The sequence below is a fragment of the Camelus dromedarius genome, chromosome 12, assembly GCF_036321535.1.
Source record: "Camelus dromedarius isolate mCamDro1 chromosome 12, mCamDro1.pat, whole genome shotgun sequence".
Classification (NCBI taxonomy): domain Eukaryota; kingdom Metazoa; phylum Chordata; class Mammalia; order Artiodactyla; family Camelidae; genus Camelus; species Camelus dromedarius.
The window spans coordinates 30157268-30175155 of NC_087447.1; the positions used below are offsets into that span (position 1 = coordinate 30157268).

The 17888-nt window shown below is 32.9% G+C and overlaps 1 protein-coding gene across 2 annotated transcripts in view; it reads right to left on the bottom strand.

The window, feature by feature from the left end:
• Positions 1–3159, bottom strand: part of ANO3 (anoctamin 3) — a 360413-nt gene extending 357254 nt beyond the window's left edge. The window contains exon 1 of one of the 2 annotated variants that reach the window (XM_031459864.2): positions 2948–3158. In XM_031459864.2, the coding sequence (XP_031315724.2) occupies positions 2948–3101 (154 nt within the window). In that variant the 5' untranslated portion in view covers positions 3102–3158. Of the gene's footprint in view, positions 1–2947 lie in introns of both variants that reach the window. The other variant, XM_064492495.1, reaches the window with a different exon arrangement.
• Positions 3160–17888: the final 14729 nt, after the last annotated feature.

A 17888-nucleotide genomic window follows, 5' to 3' on the forward strand; every position in this document is an offset into this window, starting at 1 on the left:
TCTTTTTTTTTTTTTAGATTCCACATATGAGGGATATCATATGGTATTTTTCTTTTTCTTTCTGGCTTACTTCACTTTGAATGACATTCTCCATGGCCATCCATGTTGCTGCAAATGGCATTATTCAGGAAGTATTTGTTGATTGGCTTGTACTGTGATATGGAAATAATAATGTTACCTAACTCTTCATAGGACTGAACATGAAAAATTAAGTATGTAAATATGTATATATATTTACATAAGTATGTTTTATATAAAATTATGTTTTATACTTAAGTATACATGTATGTTTTATGTATAAACATTATACATATAAAACATATAAAACAATTAGAGCACTCCCTAATACACAGGAAATGATACACACATGCTTGTCATTACTAACACAATAGGGATGATGACCATGATGACAATGATGACGTGATATGAAGAAATGCTCATAGCTTAACAAGTCATTTAGAGCACATTCCAGAGTCCAGACAGGACATTTATATTCTCGTTATTAATTACTGATTAAATTATTTTCTGGAAATATGACAAAGCATTTTTTCCCCCATGTGACTATTTTTAAATTTAATTTCCCAGTAGTGTTGAGAAGAAAAAAAGAACACTAAACTTAAGAGACAGAAAATAGATTAAGAACTCTTCAACTTCCTTCTGTCTCCACACCCCCAAAACACAAACACACACACACACTTACTATAGGTATTTGATATTGATCCAATTACATTACTTCTTTGAAATTTGGATTCTTCTTCTACTGAATAGAGTGTAAGATAAATGAATTCTACCTCACAGATGTGAGAACTACTGAAATTCTGTAGGAATGTGTTATCTTCAAGGTATTAAATAAGTGAAAGGTATAAATATTGCTTTTGTTGACAATGGAACATATTTCTTTTTAGACAGAGGCTCAACTTTCTATGGACTAACATTCATCTCTTAATTTTATTTTCCCATGCTAGGAGCATATGCACACACATGTTGAAAATATACTGCCACACCATTGAGATTAAAGGGACACAGGCTCTTTCTCTACTTCTATCACTTTATTTTCATTTTTGTATAGACACCCAGTCATTAACTTTCAATCATGAATACTCAATATATTTTGGATGAAATACAACTTGACTCTATTGGAAATAGGGCAAAAAGATCTAGCATATAAAACAGATTCTAGAATGCTCAGTGCTCCATAAAAGTTTCAAATGAAAAACAAATTCCACATTGGCACTATCCTGTGCAATGGTATCATCAGGTAACAAATTGTGTATTAATTTCCACATAATATTTTGGCTATTAAAATACATGAATAATTTGACTTAAGCAAATACTTCCTATGACAGAAAATTCATTAAGAGATAAATTGTATTAATTGATCAATCATTTAATCATAATTATGACATGGGTATTATGCACAGGCACAAACAACTGTAAAATGGTTTAGAATATGTTGAATTTGAGGCACTGCCAGGATATCAATGAGGAAATGTCTTCTAGGATCTGGGAAGAGTTTACACCTAAGCTAGAGATGTGTAGGTCAACTGCATGAAGACAACAGCTGAACTCTTGGGATAGATGTGTTATGACAGAGCTGACTAGAAGACAACATACATTGAAAAGGAAATGGGTATTTAAACCATGATTAAACTGGCAAACACTTTGTTTATAAATCTTTTTCTCCTATATAAGTTTCCTGTATAAAGTTATGTTCACTTGTAAGGAACTGAATTTTTCACTTCATTAAGACTGTAGGTTCAATACCTAGTACTCTCAATTAAAAACAAAACAAAACAATAGCGTGGAGATCTCTTTTCTTGCAGGTGAAAGAAAATTTACAAAAGGTCGTTATATCTCCTGATTGTAGAACTTCCTATAATATAAAACAAGTTATATAATACAAAAGAATCTATGAAAAACAAATCAGTGATTAGTTGGGAGTCACATAAAACTCCTCTTTAAACATCTCAAAATAAATAAATGCGCCAATTTCTTTGGGAATAATCCTCTGGTTGCAAGGTGAAATTTATTATTTCTACAAATATTTTTCACTGGACCAAGATTAATGTCCAGTAACATCCAGGGCTATGAAGGCTTTGCTTAACTTTTATATCTACATTACACTGCCTTTTATACGAAGACAGATAAACAACTAAAACCTAATGGAACCTTCCTTTAGAACAATATTTAAATATTATTTATTTATTTATTATATAAAAATATTCAACAAAGAACAAATAATTCATTATCAGTATGTCATAGCTGTTCATTAAACATCAAAGCCTCAGAATTTTTTGATGAATGCAGACTATTAGTGTATAGCATTATTTCCTCAAGAGTGCAGAGCAAGAATGAAAACTGCAATTCTGGATAAGTAACACACATAGATATCAAAAATAAATTCTTCACATTGAATTCTGTCAACACAATCAGTTCATATAGAAGCTAAATCAAGTCATAAAATAACATAACCAAAAGGAGTATTATCTTGTGCTCTACGAGAAGGTAAAACACATATTATTCTTCATATAATTATGTAAAAGAAAAGAGAAACAAAAGAGAGGAATGAAAGATGGGAGAACTGGTTTTTTGCTTTGCAGTTTATGAATAAAACCCCTGATTTCATCAGTCATCCCAAACAAAACTAAGCTTCAGTAGGCTTAAGCATTCAGAAAAACAAAATCTTCCTCACTATTAACATTTTTTTTTAGTTCACTGAATTTGTTTTCTGACATTTCATTCTATTGGTAAAACCCTCTGTTCTTTTTTATAAAAATCTATTTATATATTTCAGGAAAAAAATAACTCAGGAAGCTAAGTTTGGCATCAGCTATACCATTACAAACTAAAGACATCAACCTTTATTTTTCACCTATCTGATATTAAGAAAGTACCAATGTAAATAAATTAAGATACTCAAAAAATATCAATCTAAAGTTTAGCTTACCAGCAGGGACAGAACTTGAGTGCTGAAGTCCTGGTTGACTAGAATCACCAGAGAGTTCATTCAAACAGTTTATAGTAAAATCTGGGCTGGAAGCATGCTCATATCTGAAACCTTCAGGAGAAAGATAATCCAGTTCAAACTTCACAGCTGACATTACAAAATTCTTAAAGAGCTACATAAATCAAAGTTCATATTACTGAAGTCTTAAAAATCATAGGACGGGAAAAATCACTTCTTTATAATCAGTAATAACCCCAGGCTGTCCAGTATTATTTTCACTTGGAAATCCAAAAGAGACAAAACACGCAGAGCTGACTCTTAAGAAGTTTTCTGTATTCACTCCTTTCCTAAGCAATTGATGTTAATAGGATGGATGGATTTTAGAGCTGTTTTTCCTGAAGATATCTTGCTTCCTTTAAATGATAGCAGAACTAATCCCTTCTCAGAGAGGCTGCAGTGAGAAGTAAAATGGGCTAAGTGAAAACATAAGCAAGGCTGCGGAGAGATGCTTTTAGTAACTTGGTGTTAGAAGTTCTCCTTCACATATCTGTATACAGAAGATCAGCTGGGTGGGGCTAAGGACTGTCAGAGAATGAAACTTTATTCCACTGGGCAGCTCATCTGAAGAATGTCTTAATTTGGGAGGAAGTTAATCCTAAATTATATTTCCTGGGTCAGCGTTGTGAGACTGTAATCCTGATGCTTACTGAAAGATGCATATGATTGTGGAGATTAAAAGGTGAATTAAACTAAAAAGCTCTGCACAGCAAAAAGAAACAACTAACACAATGAAAAAATACACCTATGGAATGGGAAAAAAATATTTGCAAACTATGTAACTGAAAGAGATTAATATTTAAAATATACAAAGAACTCATACATTTGATAGCATTTTTTTTTAAATGAGCAAACAACTTGGGTGTCCACCAAAGCAGAAACACAGATGGTGAACAAGTACATGAAAAGGTGCTCAACATCACTAATCATTAGGGAAATGCAAATAAAAATCACAGTGAAATATCACTTCACACCTGGCATAATCACTAGCATCAAAAAAACAAGAAATAGCACATGCTGTGAGGGTAGGGAGAAAAAGGAACACTTGTACACTGTTGGGGGAATGTAAATTAGTACAGCCACTATGGAAAATACTATGGAGTTTCCTCAAAAAATTAAAAGTAAAACTACGACATGATCCAGTAATACCAGTTCTGGGTATATATAAAAATAAAATGCAATTACTACTTCGAAGAGGTAACTGCACTCCCACATTCACTGAAGCATTGTTCACAATAGCCAAGATATGAAAGCTATGTAAGTGTCCACCGATGGATGAATGAATAAAAAAAAATATGGTATATACACAATGAAATATTATTTAACCATAAAAAAGGAAATTCTGGCCTTTTGACAACATAGAAGAGATCTGAGGGCATTATGCTAAGTGAAATGTCAGACAGAGGAAGACAAATACTGTATCACCTCACTGTTATGTATACTCTAGAAAAGCTGAACTCATGGAGACAGAGAGTACAAATTGGTGGTTGCCAGGGGCTAGGAGGTGGGAGAAATGGGATATGTTGGTCAAGGGGTACAAACTTCCAGTTTTAAGATGAATAAGTTCCAGGGATCTAATGTACAGCATGGTAATTTTTATTAACAATATTGTATTGCATTACTTCAAAGCTGATAAGAGAGTAGATCTTAAATGCTTTCACACAACACACACACACACACACACACACACACATAACACACAAAGATAACTGGAGGTGAAGGATGTGTTAATAAACCTTACTGTGGTAATCATTTTGCTATATATATAATCATCCCATTGTATATCCTAGAACTTACACAATGCTATTATACCTCATAAAAGCTGGGGGTAAAAGTAGAATTTTTTTAAAAATAGCTGATTTTTCTAATCAATTAATGTGTTTTTTAGCAGTGATTCCCTTGTTATCCAGGGCTTCCACTGAATTGACTTTTAAGTGTTCTTTTTATTTATTTTCAACAACTTTTTCTTTACTCTGCTTCCTTTTCCAAGCAGCTTATTTTATTATATGCATATAATATGCTCTCAAATCTCATTGAAATTAGGAAGTAAAATTAGTATCTTCTGTTTTTTGTGCTTACTATGATATGGTAAAGCTCATCTGATTTGATTGCTCAATTGGATTCTTTAAATTGTTGTTTCTCTTCAATCTTTCTTTTCTTTCTTTCTTTCCTCCTTTCCTCCTTTATTCCTTTCCTTTCCCTTCCTTCCTTCCTTCCTTCCTTCCTTCCTTCCTTCCTTCCTTCCTTCCTTCCTTCCTTCCTTCCTTCCTTCCTCCCTCTCTCTCTCTTTCTTTCTTTCTTTTCCTGGGAGGCAGAAATGACTCTTGGGTTGACAGAGAATGACCTTCATTTTACTCAACACATGATCTGTGCCAGTTGCCACTCCTCAGTCATCTGTAAATAAGATTTTGTTAAAATAGCCAAGTTCCTGTGACATACTCACTGGCTTGGAAATCAAAAGCACATTAATTGATTAGAAAAATCAACCTGAAGAATTATTTTGAACATAGAGTAAAACTGTAAAAAGTTGGAAATTATAACAGAGAAGATAGAAAATACAATATGTATAAAACAAAAACTCAAATAAAAAGAATAGAGCTTATGATGAAAATATAAGAAAATGAAAACAAATAGGTTTATTGTGTGGAAGAAAATACTGATTATTTAAATTCAAAGAACTATATTAGTATCAGTCAAAGGTGCCAATATTGAAGGAAGGTACATACTTTGACATCAAACATATCTTGGCATGATCTTAATTCCACAGTTAAAGATAATATCTAACAAATTTCAAGATAAAGTTGAGCGTGATGGGAGGGGTGTCATACAAATCTGACAGAGTGGAGGACTTCTTGGCTTCAATGTCAAGTGATGAAAGAATATAAAGCAAAGTTAACAGGTATCTGATGAAAAGATATCATATCTCCATAATTTAAAATTATAATAATAAAAAATTATAAAACAAGCTATACTCAATATTATGTAACTCAAGTGTTATTTCTGAAAACATTATTTGAGGAAATACTCCAGCCAAAAAGGGGAGAAAAACAAACAAAAGAATCAGAATGAAGGATTCAAAAAAGAAAAATAATTATAGTGAATGGGGAGTAAAAATAATCCAGTAAGACATATTTATGACTAAACAATTGCTAAAAATTCTGTCCTGAAACAATGCAAACAATTAGGAGAGAATTTGGTAATTTAAAAAATCCAGGTTATTTTAACAGAAGTTAAGATATAGAAGGAAAAATTTATCAATAAAGAAAATATAAGGCCAACTAATTAATCAAAAGGAAGCAATAAAAATAATGAACAGATAAAAAGGGGAACAAATCGTTAAGATATTAATGAAAGTGGTCTAAATGATCATATTAAACAGGGACTCCGAATTATCTACTATTTTTTACTCTCTTCCCTCCAAACTTGACACATTGCAAATTGCAGACAGAAATGTTATTTATGACAGATTGTTTCACATTTTAAAACAAATTTATAAATCACCAAAAATGTTACAATAGTTAAGGTCATATATAAGAGGATGTTAAAAGCCGTATGACTCCTATATCAGTTTTGGTCAAGGGACAATACAAAGACAACAATTATCTACCTGAGAACTTTCCAATAATTATGGCTTCTCTTTTAACTCCTTTCTGCATTGGCTAGTAAATCTAGTACATGCTGACTGAAATAACAGAATATATTCTTATTTCATTCCTAATCTCAGCAGAGATTTTTCAATGATTCACTAAGTATACAGTTTTTGCATGTTTTTTGTAGACATTCTTTTATTAGATTGAAGACATTTCTCTTTATTCATAATTTGGTAAGAATTTATTGCTGTTATAAACCATATATGTGAGTTGACTTGTGCCAAATGCTTTTCAACGTCTATTGAGATGATTATTACCTTTTTTTCTCTTTTAATTTGATACATTGATTGATGGTCAAATTTAAAATTAATTCTTACTCCTATATTAAGTTCAGCACTGGCCTTGATGTAATGATTATTTTTATGTATCACTGGATTTAAATGCTAATATTGCATCTATGTTTATGAGATAGATTAGCATATAATTTTCATTCTTTAATCTTGGTAAGATGTAGTATGGAAGATAATACTGTCCTTATATAAATAGTTAAAAACTATTATTTTTCCTATTCTCTGGAAGAATTTTTTCTTAAGATTGGTCATTTTCTTTCTTAAATGTTTGATGCATTTAGGGAAACCATCTGGGTTTGGAAATTTTCTTATTTTGAAAATTCTTAATTACTGATTTAATCTCTTTAGTGGATACAGAGTTTTTCAGTTTTTTTTTTAAACCCCTGAGTGAGTTGTAAAATGTTGCCTTGCCCAACAACAATTTTCCCTTTCTACTTACTTTTTAAAGTTCTTTTGAATAATGCTATCCATAATATCCTCTCCATATTTTTGGATGTATATAGGATCTGAGGTTATTTCCATTTTTCATTCCTGTTATTGATAGTTTATTACTCCTTTCTTTGATTTGATCACTCCTTTGATTTTCACGTCTACTTACCTTTTTAAGTTGCCAGCAGTAAGCTCTGTCCATTTTTTCTCTTATTTGCTTTATATTTCAGTTTCTACTTTCACTTTTTAAATTTTGTCTTGCTATATTCTTCGGGATTAATTTGCTGTTGTTTTCTAGATACCTAGGAGACATACACACATTTTCAATCTTTCTTCTTTTCTAAAATATAAATTGAGAGAGAGAGAGAGTTGCTTATTTTCCTCTAATTATGGCTTTAACAGTATCTCACATGTATTCATATACCTTGTTATTATAATTAATATTATTATTTTCATTCATATCAAACTGTTTTTTAATTTGCATTGTTGTGATTTCTTCCCTGAATTACAGACTACTTAGTACTTGCTTAATTTACAAATTTGGGGACCCTTCCTTCTTTTTTTCATTTGTTAGTTTTACTAATAAGTTGGGTTGCGTCATGGTCAGGGACCATGATTTCCATCTTTGGGCTTTTGCTGAAGTTTAAGCTTATTTATGGCTCAGCATAAGATCTTGAGTGTAATGTTCTTTATAGGTCAGCAAGGTCATTTGTTAATCATATTGTTTAAGCTTTCTGTATACTTGGTTTTTGTCTGCATGTTTCATGAGTAATTGAAAAAAATCTATTACAGTCTTTTATTATGAATGTGAATTTATCTGTTTCCTTTCATTTCTGTCATGTTTGCTTTAAATAATTTGAGGCTATATTATTAGGGTGCGTGCAAAGTTATAAGCAGATTTAACCTTTTTTAAAAAAAATTATATACTCTTCCTTATGTCTAATAATATGTGTTGACTTACAGTCTGCTTTATCTGAAAGTAGTTTGTAATACCAGGCTAGTTTTTGTTAATATTTGTATAGCATAACACTTTTTCCATCTTTTTACTTTCAAGCTTTTTTTTTTAATTGAAGTATAGTCAGTTACAATATGCCAATTTTTGGTGTACAGCACAATGTCTCAGTCATGCATATACATACATACTCTTTTTCATTAAAGGTTATTACAAGATATTGAATATAGTTTCCTGTGCTATACAGAAGAAATTTTTTAATCTATTTTTATATATAGTAGTTAACATTTGCAAATCTCAAACTCCTAAATTCATCTCTTCCTACTCGCCTTTTGCCAGTAATCATAGGATTGTTTACTATGTCTGCAAGCCTGTTTCTCTTTTGTAGATTAGTTCATTAGTGTCCTCTTTTTTTTTTTTAAATTTCACATGAGTGGTATCATATAGTATTTTTCTTTTTCTTTCCAGCTTACTTCACTGAGAATGATGATCTCTAGGTCCCTCCATGTCGGTGCAAATGGCATTATTTTATTCTTTTTTATGGTTGAGTAGTATTTTCATTATATAAATATACCACAACTTTGTCCAGTCATCTGTTGATGGACATTTAGGTTGCTTCCATGTCTTGGCTGTTGTATACAGTGCTGCTATGAACATTGGGGTGCATGTATCTTTTCTGATTAGAGTTCTCTCTAGATATATGCCCAGGAGTGGGATTGCTGGATCACATGGTTAAGTCTATTTTTAGTTTTTTGAGGGATCCTCCACACTGTTTTCCATAGTGGCTGCACCAAATTACATTCCCACCAGCCGTGTAAGAGGGTTCCCTTTCCTCCATACCCTTTCAAGCATTTATTGTTTGTGGACTTTCAAGCTTTTTACATTATATATTACAGTTCTGACTCTTTTAAGGAGAATGTAATAAGATTTTTAAAAAGCTCAATGATAGTTTTTGTGCTTTAACTGTACTTAATGTATTTACATTAAAGGTAGTTATTGATATATTTGAGCTTAAATCTACTATTCTTTTTTCCAATATGCTTCACCTTTTGGACAGATCAATAGTTTTGTCTTGCTTTGTTTTTGTGCTATTCTTATTTTCCTATAATGTTATTATGCATACTTTAATCTCTGCTTAGTGATCACCGTAATATGGCAATGCTTGTTTGAGTTTAATAAATTGGTACTCTTGCCACTTCTTTAAAAATACATAATCTTAGAATTAAAAAAAAATTAACACCTTTATTATGGTATGATTCCTGTACAGTCAGCTACACCTATTTCAGATGTACAATTTGATGAATTTTGATAATCTTAGAATTTTCAAAACTCTCTTTGTCTCCTGCCTTTTGGAGCTGTAACTCTAATTCTGTATATATGTTTAGTCCCTACAAGAAAATATTATCATGGTTTCACTTCAGTTTACTCAAATATTTACCCCGTCCTTTGCTCTTCACTTCTTTTTGCCATTTCATATTTTTCTAGGATGTCTTTCAGATCCTTCTATCTAAAGAACTGCCTGTATTATTTACTTTACTATAGATTTTTGTAAGCCCTAACAGTTGTTCACAAAAGTGGCTGGCAGGGGCAGCAGCCAAAAATATTTTTCCAACCACCACTTGTGACTGGTATAGGATGGAGTATGTTGTACTAGCTACCTCATCTGTGGGAACTTTGTTTTATCAGCAAGCACTTTCCCATGGAAAAGAGAATCAGATTAGAGTTTTACCCACGTGTGAAGATGAGGAGACTGCTCAGTACACACGATCTCTCACACTATTAGACAGGTCTGTGGCAGCATATGGGAACATAGTGTGATGGCTTCTCCAATACTTCCAGGCTTAGTTAGAAACAAATATTAATAGTAAGTATTAATTATTCATTCATCAACAGATGAAAAGTCCTGGACAAATGCTAAACTGAGTGAGAAGCCAGGACACCAGTTACAAACCAGAACTGTCCCAGGAACCCATTATAGAACCCATATAGTGTTTGATTAGAAGGTAGACCCTTCCACCTTTTCCCACAGTATTTATTTCTGCAGTAACTAATACATTTTGTAAACAATGTCATACAGAACCTTGGACCTTCAGGACAGACTCAAAATTGAGTTTTAGTTCTAAACTAACTGTGTGACCCACAGCATGCCACTAATCTTTTCTGAACCTCAATTTCACCAAAAGTTGTATTAACTTACAAGAATTTACAAATTTAAATCTTACAAATTGTATTATTCTTCAAAAATTTCATTAACGTAAGAATTCGATTTATTCATGATTTGAAAACTATCAAACTATTTCATTCATTCATTCATAATATTAAAAAACAAGCTTATTGTGCTAAACTACTTAGAGACTTAGAAGAAAAAAATTGCATAAATGTGAATATAGGGTAATTTGTCTTATTCTGCGTAATCTTGTCTCAGGAAAACCGTGTATTTGGTTTTTATGAGATGAGAATCCACGCTTATTGTTAATCTAAAATTATTCATTATTTCTAAATTTTACTTAGGGTATATTTTCAATTAAAATATCTTCATAACACAGATGACAGATATTTAGTGAAAAAAAACAGGCAGAATTACAGGGCCACTGACTAAAATCTTTTGGAGATGAAGTCAAACATCACTCTTTGTCCAAAAGTTATTAACATCTGGTGCTTGGATGCTGCCTTGTAAATTTGGAGGGTGGTTCCTGAAAACTGCCCCAGCATCTATTTCCTTCTCTTAAATTTACAGAATGACAAAGAAGCTACCTTCCCGTGTGTAAAAAAACACTGAAACATCAATGAAATTAAAATTTTTTATGTCTTTCGGAGCTTGTGAAGCAGATTTTAGGTTAATCTCCTCTGGCCTCATAAAAGTAATTTTAATTTATTTTTCTAGGTATGTCACTCTATTTTCAGGCAATTGGTTCAATCTCCTATATTCTAGTGACTTTGGAGTTTCTAAAAGATCCTTTTAATTTTCAAAATTTCCTTCCAACCTCTTCAATTCATCTAGACTACCTGAAGTTTGTATGGTTGTAAATCTATTAAGATACTATACATATAGGCCTGTATCACAGAGCCTGGTGGATGGACTGACCGATGTTTGTAGCATCTAAATTTCTTGTAAGAATACATTCCTTATATATAGTTGCCACAATCTGGGTTTACTTGTCTTTGAATTCTGTGTGTCCTGCATTTACATCATCTGAAATTTTGTTCTGGCTTCTTGAGGTCTTCATCAAATCTTCACTCACTTATTTTTAAAAAGGACTTTAATTTTGGAACAGTGCAAGAAAATGTGAGAAGGTATTTTAAAGAGTTACTGTATATCTTGCAACGAGCTTCACCTATTATTATTATTAATTCATATTACTATAGCACATTTGTCACAACTAATGAATCAGTACTGATTCATTATTATTAACTAAAGTCCATACTTTCTTTAGATTTTTTGTTTTAGTGACTTGAGAGTTCTGAGGATTAGGTATAAAATAAAATGTCTTCTACTGGAATTTGTCTGATGTTATTCTCATTATCAGACTGGGGCTATGGGTTTTAGAGAGAAAAATCCAGAGGTAAAGTGGTATTTTCATTGCAAGACACCAGAGTTATTTACTATCAACATGATTTATCACGGTTAATGTTGACAGTAGTGATCTGCCTGGGGTGATGTTTATCAGGTTTCTTTACTGTAATGTTACTATTTTTTCCTCTCTCTCTTGATACTGTAGTCTTTGGAAGGAAGTAACTATGTATAGCCCATGCTTAAGTAGTGGGGAGTTATGCTTCCCCTCCTTGAGAGCAAAGTATTTAAATTATTTGTCTGTACTTCTTCTGCACAAGAGAATTGCTCTTTCTCCCTTATTCATTAATTTATTCAATCATATATGTATGTCAGTATGGATTCACGAATATTTATTTTATACTTTGGTTTATAATCCACTATTACTTATTTTGTTGCTGAAATTGTTCCAGCTTTGTTTGACCATTGGGGGTTCCTTCAGTTGGGGTGTGTGTGTGTATGTTTGTGTGTGTGTGTGTGTGTGTATGTGTTTTGAGTATTTACTTTCTGGCACTATTAGATACTGGAGAGTCATGTATTTCCTGTTCCAGTCCTAGATCAGCCATTGCTCTGTGGAACCCAGGTTTTCTTTATTGGAGAATGGTATTAGAAACTAAGATTGGGGCATACTGTTGCTCCTTGGGTGTCAATTCCTATAGGCCATCTTAGCTGACAAAGCAAAGAGAGGTGTTCATAATAACCCATGTATGTGTATATATTTGTAAGTATTTCTATAAGTAACCATCTTAATTTATATTAAGTTAAATATAACTTCATACTGATATCTCCAACTCTATTCCATTACAATATGTATTATTCTAGCCTCTTCCACTTGCTTATCTGTTACTTTACACTGCAACAACATATCTGAGTCTGGTTTGGATATTCACTTTGTCTCTTCATACTGCTTTTTTTCTTGACTTACAGCTTTTAAAAAATTTTTGTTGTTGTTGTTGAAAGGTAGACATAATCAGGTAACAGAAATTGATCTGTGTTTAATGCTTATTCTACCTGTGGGTCCCAGAGGTTTCAATTTACTCTGTTGTCCTGTTTTTGTCTCCCCAATTGTCTTTGGACTTACCTAAGAATGCCTGATTAAATAGAGCTGACATACTATGGCTCTTTTAGTTGGAATCCAGTACTGCATTACTAGAGCCCTATTGTGATGGTGGTAAGATGTGGGGGAGAGGGAGCATTCTATAATCCTGTGATAGATTTCACTTTTAAGGCCTATGTTTCACTCAATTTAGATAAGAAACATATCCCCTCAAAAGATAACCCACAAATTTGTATATTCACCTATAAAAGTCAAGATAGAAATGACACAAAGAGCAAGGAAACACCTTCTTAATCTTTTTACAGATACACTCTTTTTGCCCCCTGAATTTAGCCAAAACTAATCTCTGATTATACTGGCTAGCTCCAAGAAATTCATTTAACATAAAAGCAACTTATCTTATTGCAAAGTTTATATTTTATTCTATAAAAGAAGTCCAATAGAAATTAGGCTGATTTGCCTAAACTTCCAGAACGAATTATGAAAAAGAAAATCAAGGCAAAGTTCAGCTTGAATTCTGATGCTTTTAGGGTCTTTACAAAAGAAAATATCAGTAACACAATTAAAATAGACTTCTTTTACTTGGTATCCAACTTCAATTTTATTGAATGTTATTTTATCTTAACATTCCTTTGATCGTAAGTCTACTGATTGACCATTTTAACCTACCTAAGACAGTCTCCAAATATCATTTTACACAATACTTCACATATATCAGGTTCCCACATCATATTGAAGTTGCTCAAAATACTATAACAGTCAAAATGATTACACATCCAAATGTACTTTCCCTACCAACAACAATTACTGAAAGATGAAAAAGTGTTCTTATCTCATTACATTTACATAAGTAATGCATATTCCCAAAGCCTTGGGTATTTGCTTCCTAAATTTCTCAAATGAGCTTCTGCAAATTAACTTATGGGATTGAATCTCACACACCTATGTATGTTTAAAAACTCTACTTAGAGTTGGAAATATTCAACTTAGCACCAGCTTTATTAGTAATAATGGAAAAGTTATTTATTTGAATGCATTAGCTGCACATTCCACCTACTGCAAACTACAGCCACAAAAATCCTTTCTGTCAAACCACCTCTGTACTTATCACATTGCATGACTATTATCTTAAACCAAAGATGCATTATGGGTGTTCTTAAAAATTAGTTTAGAGCTAAGCAATCAGGCATTATAAGAAAGTCCCAGGATAATATCATGATATTTTTCAAGAACACAGAGGCTTCATAAAAGAAATATGCAAGGAAAGGAAAAGGACAAATTATTTGTTTTCTGGGAACAGAGCAAAGATAACCATGGCCACTTGAGGAGTAGACTTTCAATTCTGTGTTATAAAAAGCCTTACAGTTCTGACTTGACTGTAGGGCACATAGGGTTAAGGTCAGATGAGCCTCTTAAAGTTCCTAGATTCAAGAAACTGCACATTATTTTTTAATGAAGAACTTAAATTGCATATCTCTTCAGAGATACAAAGATAGATGAAAGCATACTGGAAAAAACAATCAGACCTTTGATTATAATGGTATGAAGAAACACCCTTGGAGAACTACAGGCTTAATTTAATGGATATTTTACAGTAAAACATGTTGCTGTGATAGAAAGTAAAGACTTGCAGCAGAGATAAAGTATTCATTTCCCATATTTTTCTTTCAAAATAATTAGACAGGCAACATAGAGCAACTGAAAAAGTAGGAACTTTAAAATCATATGGACCTGAATTTAATCCTGTCTTGGATATTTACTATTTATGTGCATCTGTTACATTTATTTGGCATATTTTAATATGCTTCCCCATGTGTGGAAAGTGAAATAATGATACCTATGCCTAGAAGGACTGTTTAAGAGTAACTGAGATAACATATTCAAAGCATGACATCTGGCTCATGACCACCTATTCATTCAATACATGTTTATAAAAAAAAAAAAAAAAGAGTCCGCAATATACCAGTCATTGCTGTAGGCATTGTTTATCAAAATAATGGAAAAGATAGAATAAAGCCTATAAATATATAATATGACATAGAAAACATGTTGTAAGTATTATTAAAAAACAAAAACAGCACAAAACATTTCAGACAAGAAAACAACATCTGAAAGGGTGATCAAGGAAGGGCTCCTGGGAGATGTTGCCTGCAAGGAAATTAGAAGAAAAATAGGGGTGTGTGTGCTCTGGAGCAAGAGGCTTCTAGGCAAAGGGAAGAGCCCATGTGCTGCATCTGTTAGAGGACAGCAAATTCACAGAGGTCCTAATACATCCCTAGAATTTAAACTAGGAGAGAATATCACAAATAGCATCTATTAGTAAACTCGAGAGCTAAAAATGAGGACAGTGGGGTCAGACTGTCTATGTCTATGTCCTGTGGCAAGTCACTTAAACTTCTGGGTTTAGGTTTTGTTGACTAAAATACAATCACACAACATGAGAGTTGTGAGTTAAGTTTTACTTGGGGCAAAATGAGGACTATAACCCGAGAGACAGCATCTCAAATAGCTCTGAGTCATTGCTCCAAAGAGTCAGAGGGGAAGGTAACTATTAAATATAGGATTTTAGTGAAGGGGAGGTACGTGCAGTCAAGCACACATTTAGGCAGAGGCTTGCTGCTAGTCACAGTGAGAAGATGTCACCATTAATGATTTTAGTGCTTTTCTAGATTATGAGGAGACACAAGAATTTGGGCTCATAAAGTCTTCTCCTGAAAATATCTATCTGAAGGCCTGTTCTGCCAGTTTTTCCCAGAGCACAGAGTGCCTCATTCCTGATCTCCACCCTGAACTCCTTTCAGGGAGTGTTGAAGGTCAGCGGCTGCAGCAGCTCTTGATTTAATCCAAGCAGAGGTAGATGGCAAGTACCAACATGATTCAGCCCTTGTAGAGGCAGATGGAAGGTGGCAATCTTTAGTTGGCAGTTTCCTCATTTGTAAAGTGAGAACAACTATTCCTAGGATTATTGTGAGAACTAAATGTGTTAATAAATAATAAGGTGCTAGCACTGAGTATACATCAAAGAACTCTTATTTTTAAATTAATAACAAACATAGACTAGAGTCTCATGTTTCCCCTATTGGAAAATCAACTTCTGTTTATCAAGAATATAGTCCAATGAGAATTTTTAGATTTAACATTTTGAAATATATTTTATTTGTGTGAATCTTATGTGTTGTCAATTCTGAAAATGTCTTTCCTGCTTTTCTCTTGTTTCATTTTTAGGTTTCTTTTGGATAGAGTTGGTATTTTCTTTCTTTCCGAGCTTCAGAACCCTAAGAGCTTACTTAAGAGTTCTGCTATCTCTTGAACATCAGTGAGCTATATAAATAAACATTCTGAAGGTTGATGAATCATAAAATTCAAAGAAGAATTTTAAAATTCAAGAACAAACAGTTTTTATGTTTTCTTTTTGAAAACTTTTGACAGTAGGGTTAAAGATGTTATCTACTTTAAGCATGATTGGAATTTGGCATTCAAATAAAATGCAGATCGTATTGCCTACAATAATGCCTTTGTATTCAGACTGTGAATTTGTTGTTTGCTTTCTCATGCATTTTCCTGTCCAATCCTGACAACAACACAATGAAGTGGGTATTGTTTCCCCTATTTTGAAGTCGTAAAAGTTAGAATCATACAGAGTTAACTTAAAATAATTCTGAGGTTAAATATTAGAGGTAGAATTCAATTTTAGGTGTCTTTAAGTCCAACACTTATTCCTTACCGTTATAGTCTGAATATTTGTATCCCTCCTTCATATGTTTAAATCCTAAACCTTCCAAAAGTGATGGTATTAGAAGCTGGGGGCCTTGGAATGTGTTTAAATGACGAGAGTGGAGCCCTTCTGAGTGAGTTCAGTGCCTTATAAAAGAGGCTCCAGAGAGACCTCTAGTCACTTCCACCATGCCATGATGTAAGTCTGGGCCCAGGAGGAGGGCCCTCGCCTGACTACGCTGGCTCCCTGATCTTAGACTTCCAGCCGCCAGCACTGTGCAAAATAAATTTCCTATGCTTATAGAAATGCAGACCATCTACTGCTTTCTGTTAGTTTAGCATGCACCCAATCTACCACAAAGCTCACACAAATGGCTTCAGATCATAGTGAGTATTTATTGATTTTAGTAGTCATATAATACACACTTGGGCTTGTGTTTTATAACTCTGTGTATAATACTGATTATCTCTTCCAAAAGATTATAAACTCCTTGATAGAAGAATTGTAGATTATATTTATATTTCATCTTTCATAACCTATAAAATGGGTCTGGATATATAGGCGTTATTTGGAAAATCTTTGATAAACCAATTAAAATACCTGTACTTGGAAAGATTACAGGATTTAAAGCTACACAGATTTAGATTGAAATTTACTCTTTTGCCATTTCTTAGATCTATGATCCTGGTAGTGATATTGAGCCTTATTATCTTCACCTATTAAATGAACTAATAATCTCTTTCTACCATGGTCATTATATGGATTGAATACATAGGGGAGCAAAATAGTTTTTCATGTACACTCTGAGTTCTTAACTGAGATCCCTATAATAAAAGACAGATTAATAAGAGAAAAACAAACAAAAGTTTATTAGGATGTATATGTATATGTCATGAACATGGGAGACACCCGGGGAAAATTAATAGCTTCTCTAGGTGTCTTAGAATTCTGGTTTAAAAACTATGTTAACAGGGAAAGGGGAGGGACAATGTAGGTCTTTTATGAGAGGGTACAAAGTTTGTCTGGGTGTGGTGTCAACTTCTAGTCTCCTCTCTTGTAATAACGGTCAGTCTTTCCTGGTTGACGAAAGTCCTCAAGAGGAGCCTTATGACAACTGAGTTCTTTTTGAAGGATTTGTTTTGGGGCAGGTAGGAAGAGTTCAGAGTAAGCCTCTCCTTGCAAATGCTGTTTTTCAAGTGTCTATAGTTTGAAATAATCACTATATCAAAGGCATATATTAT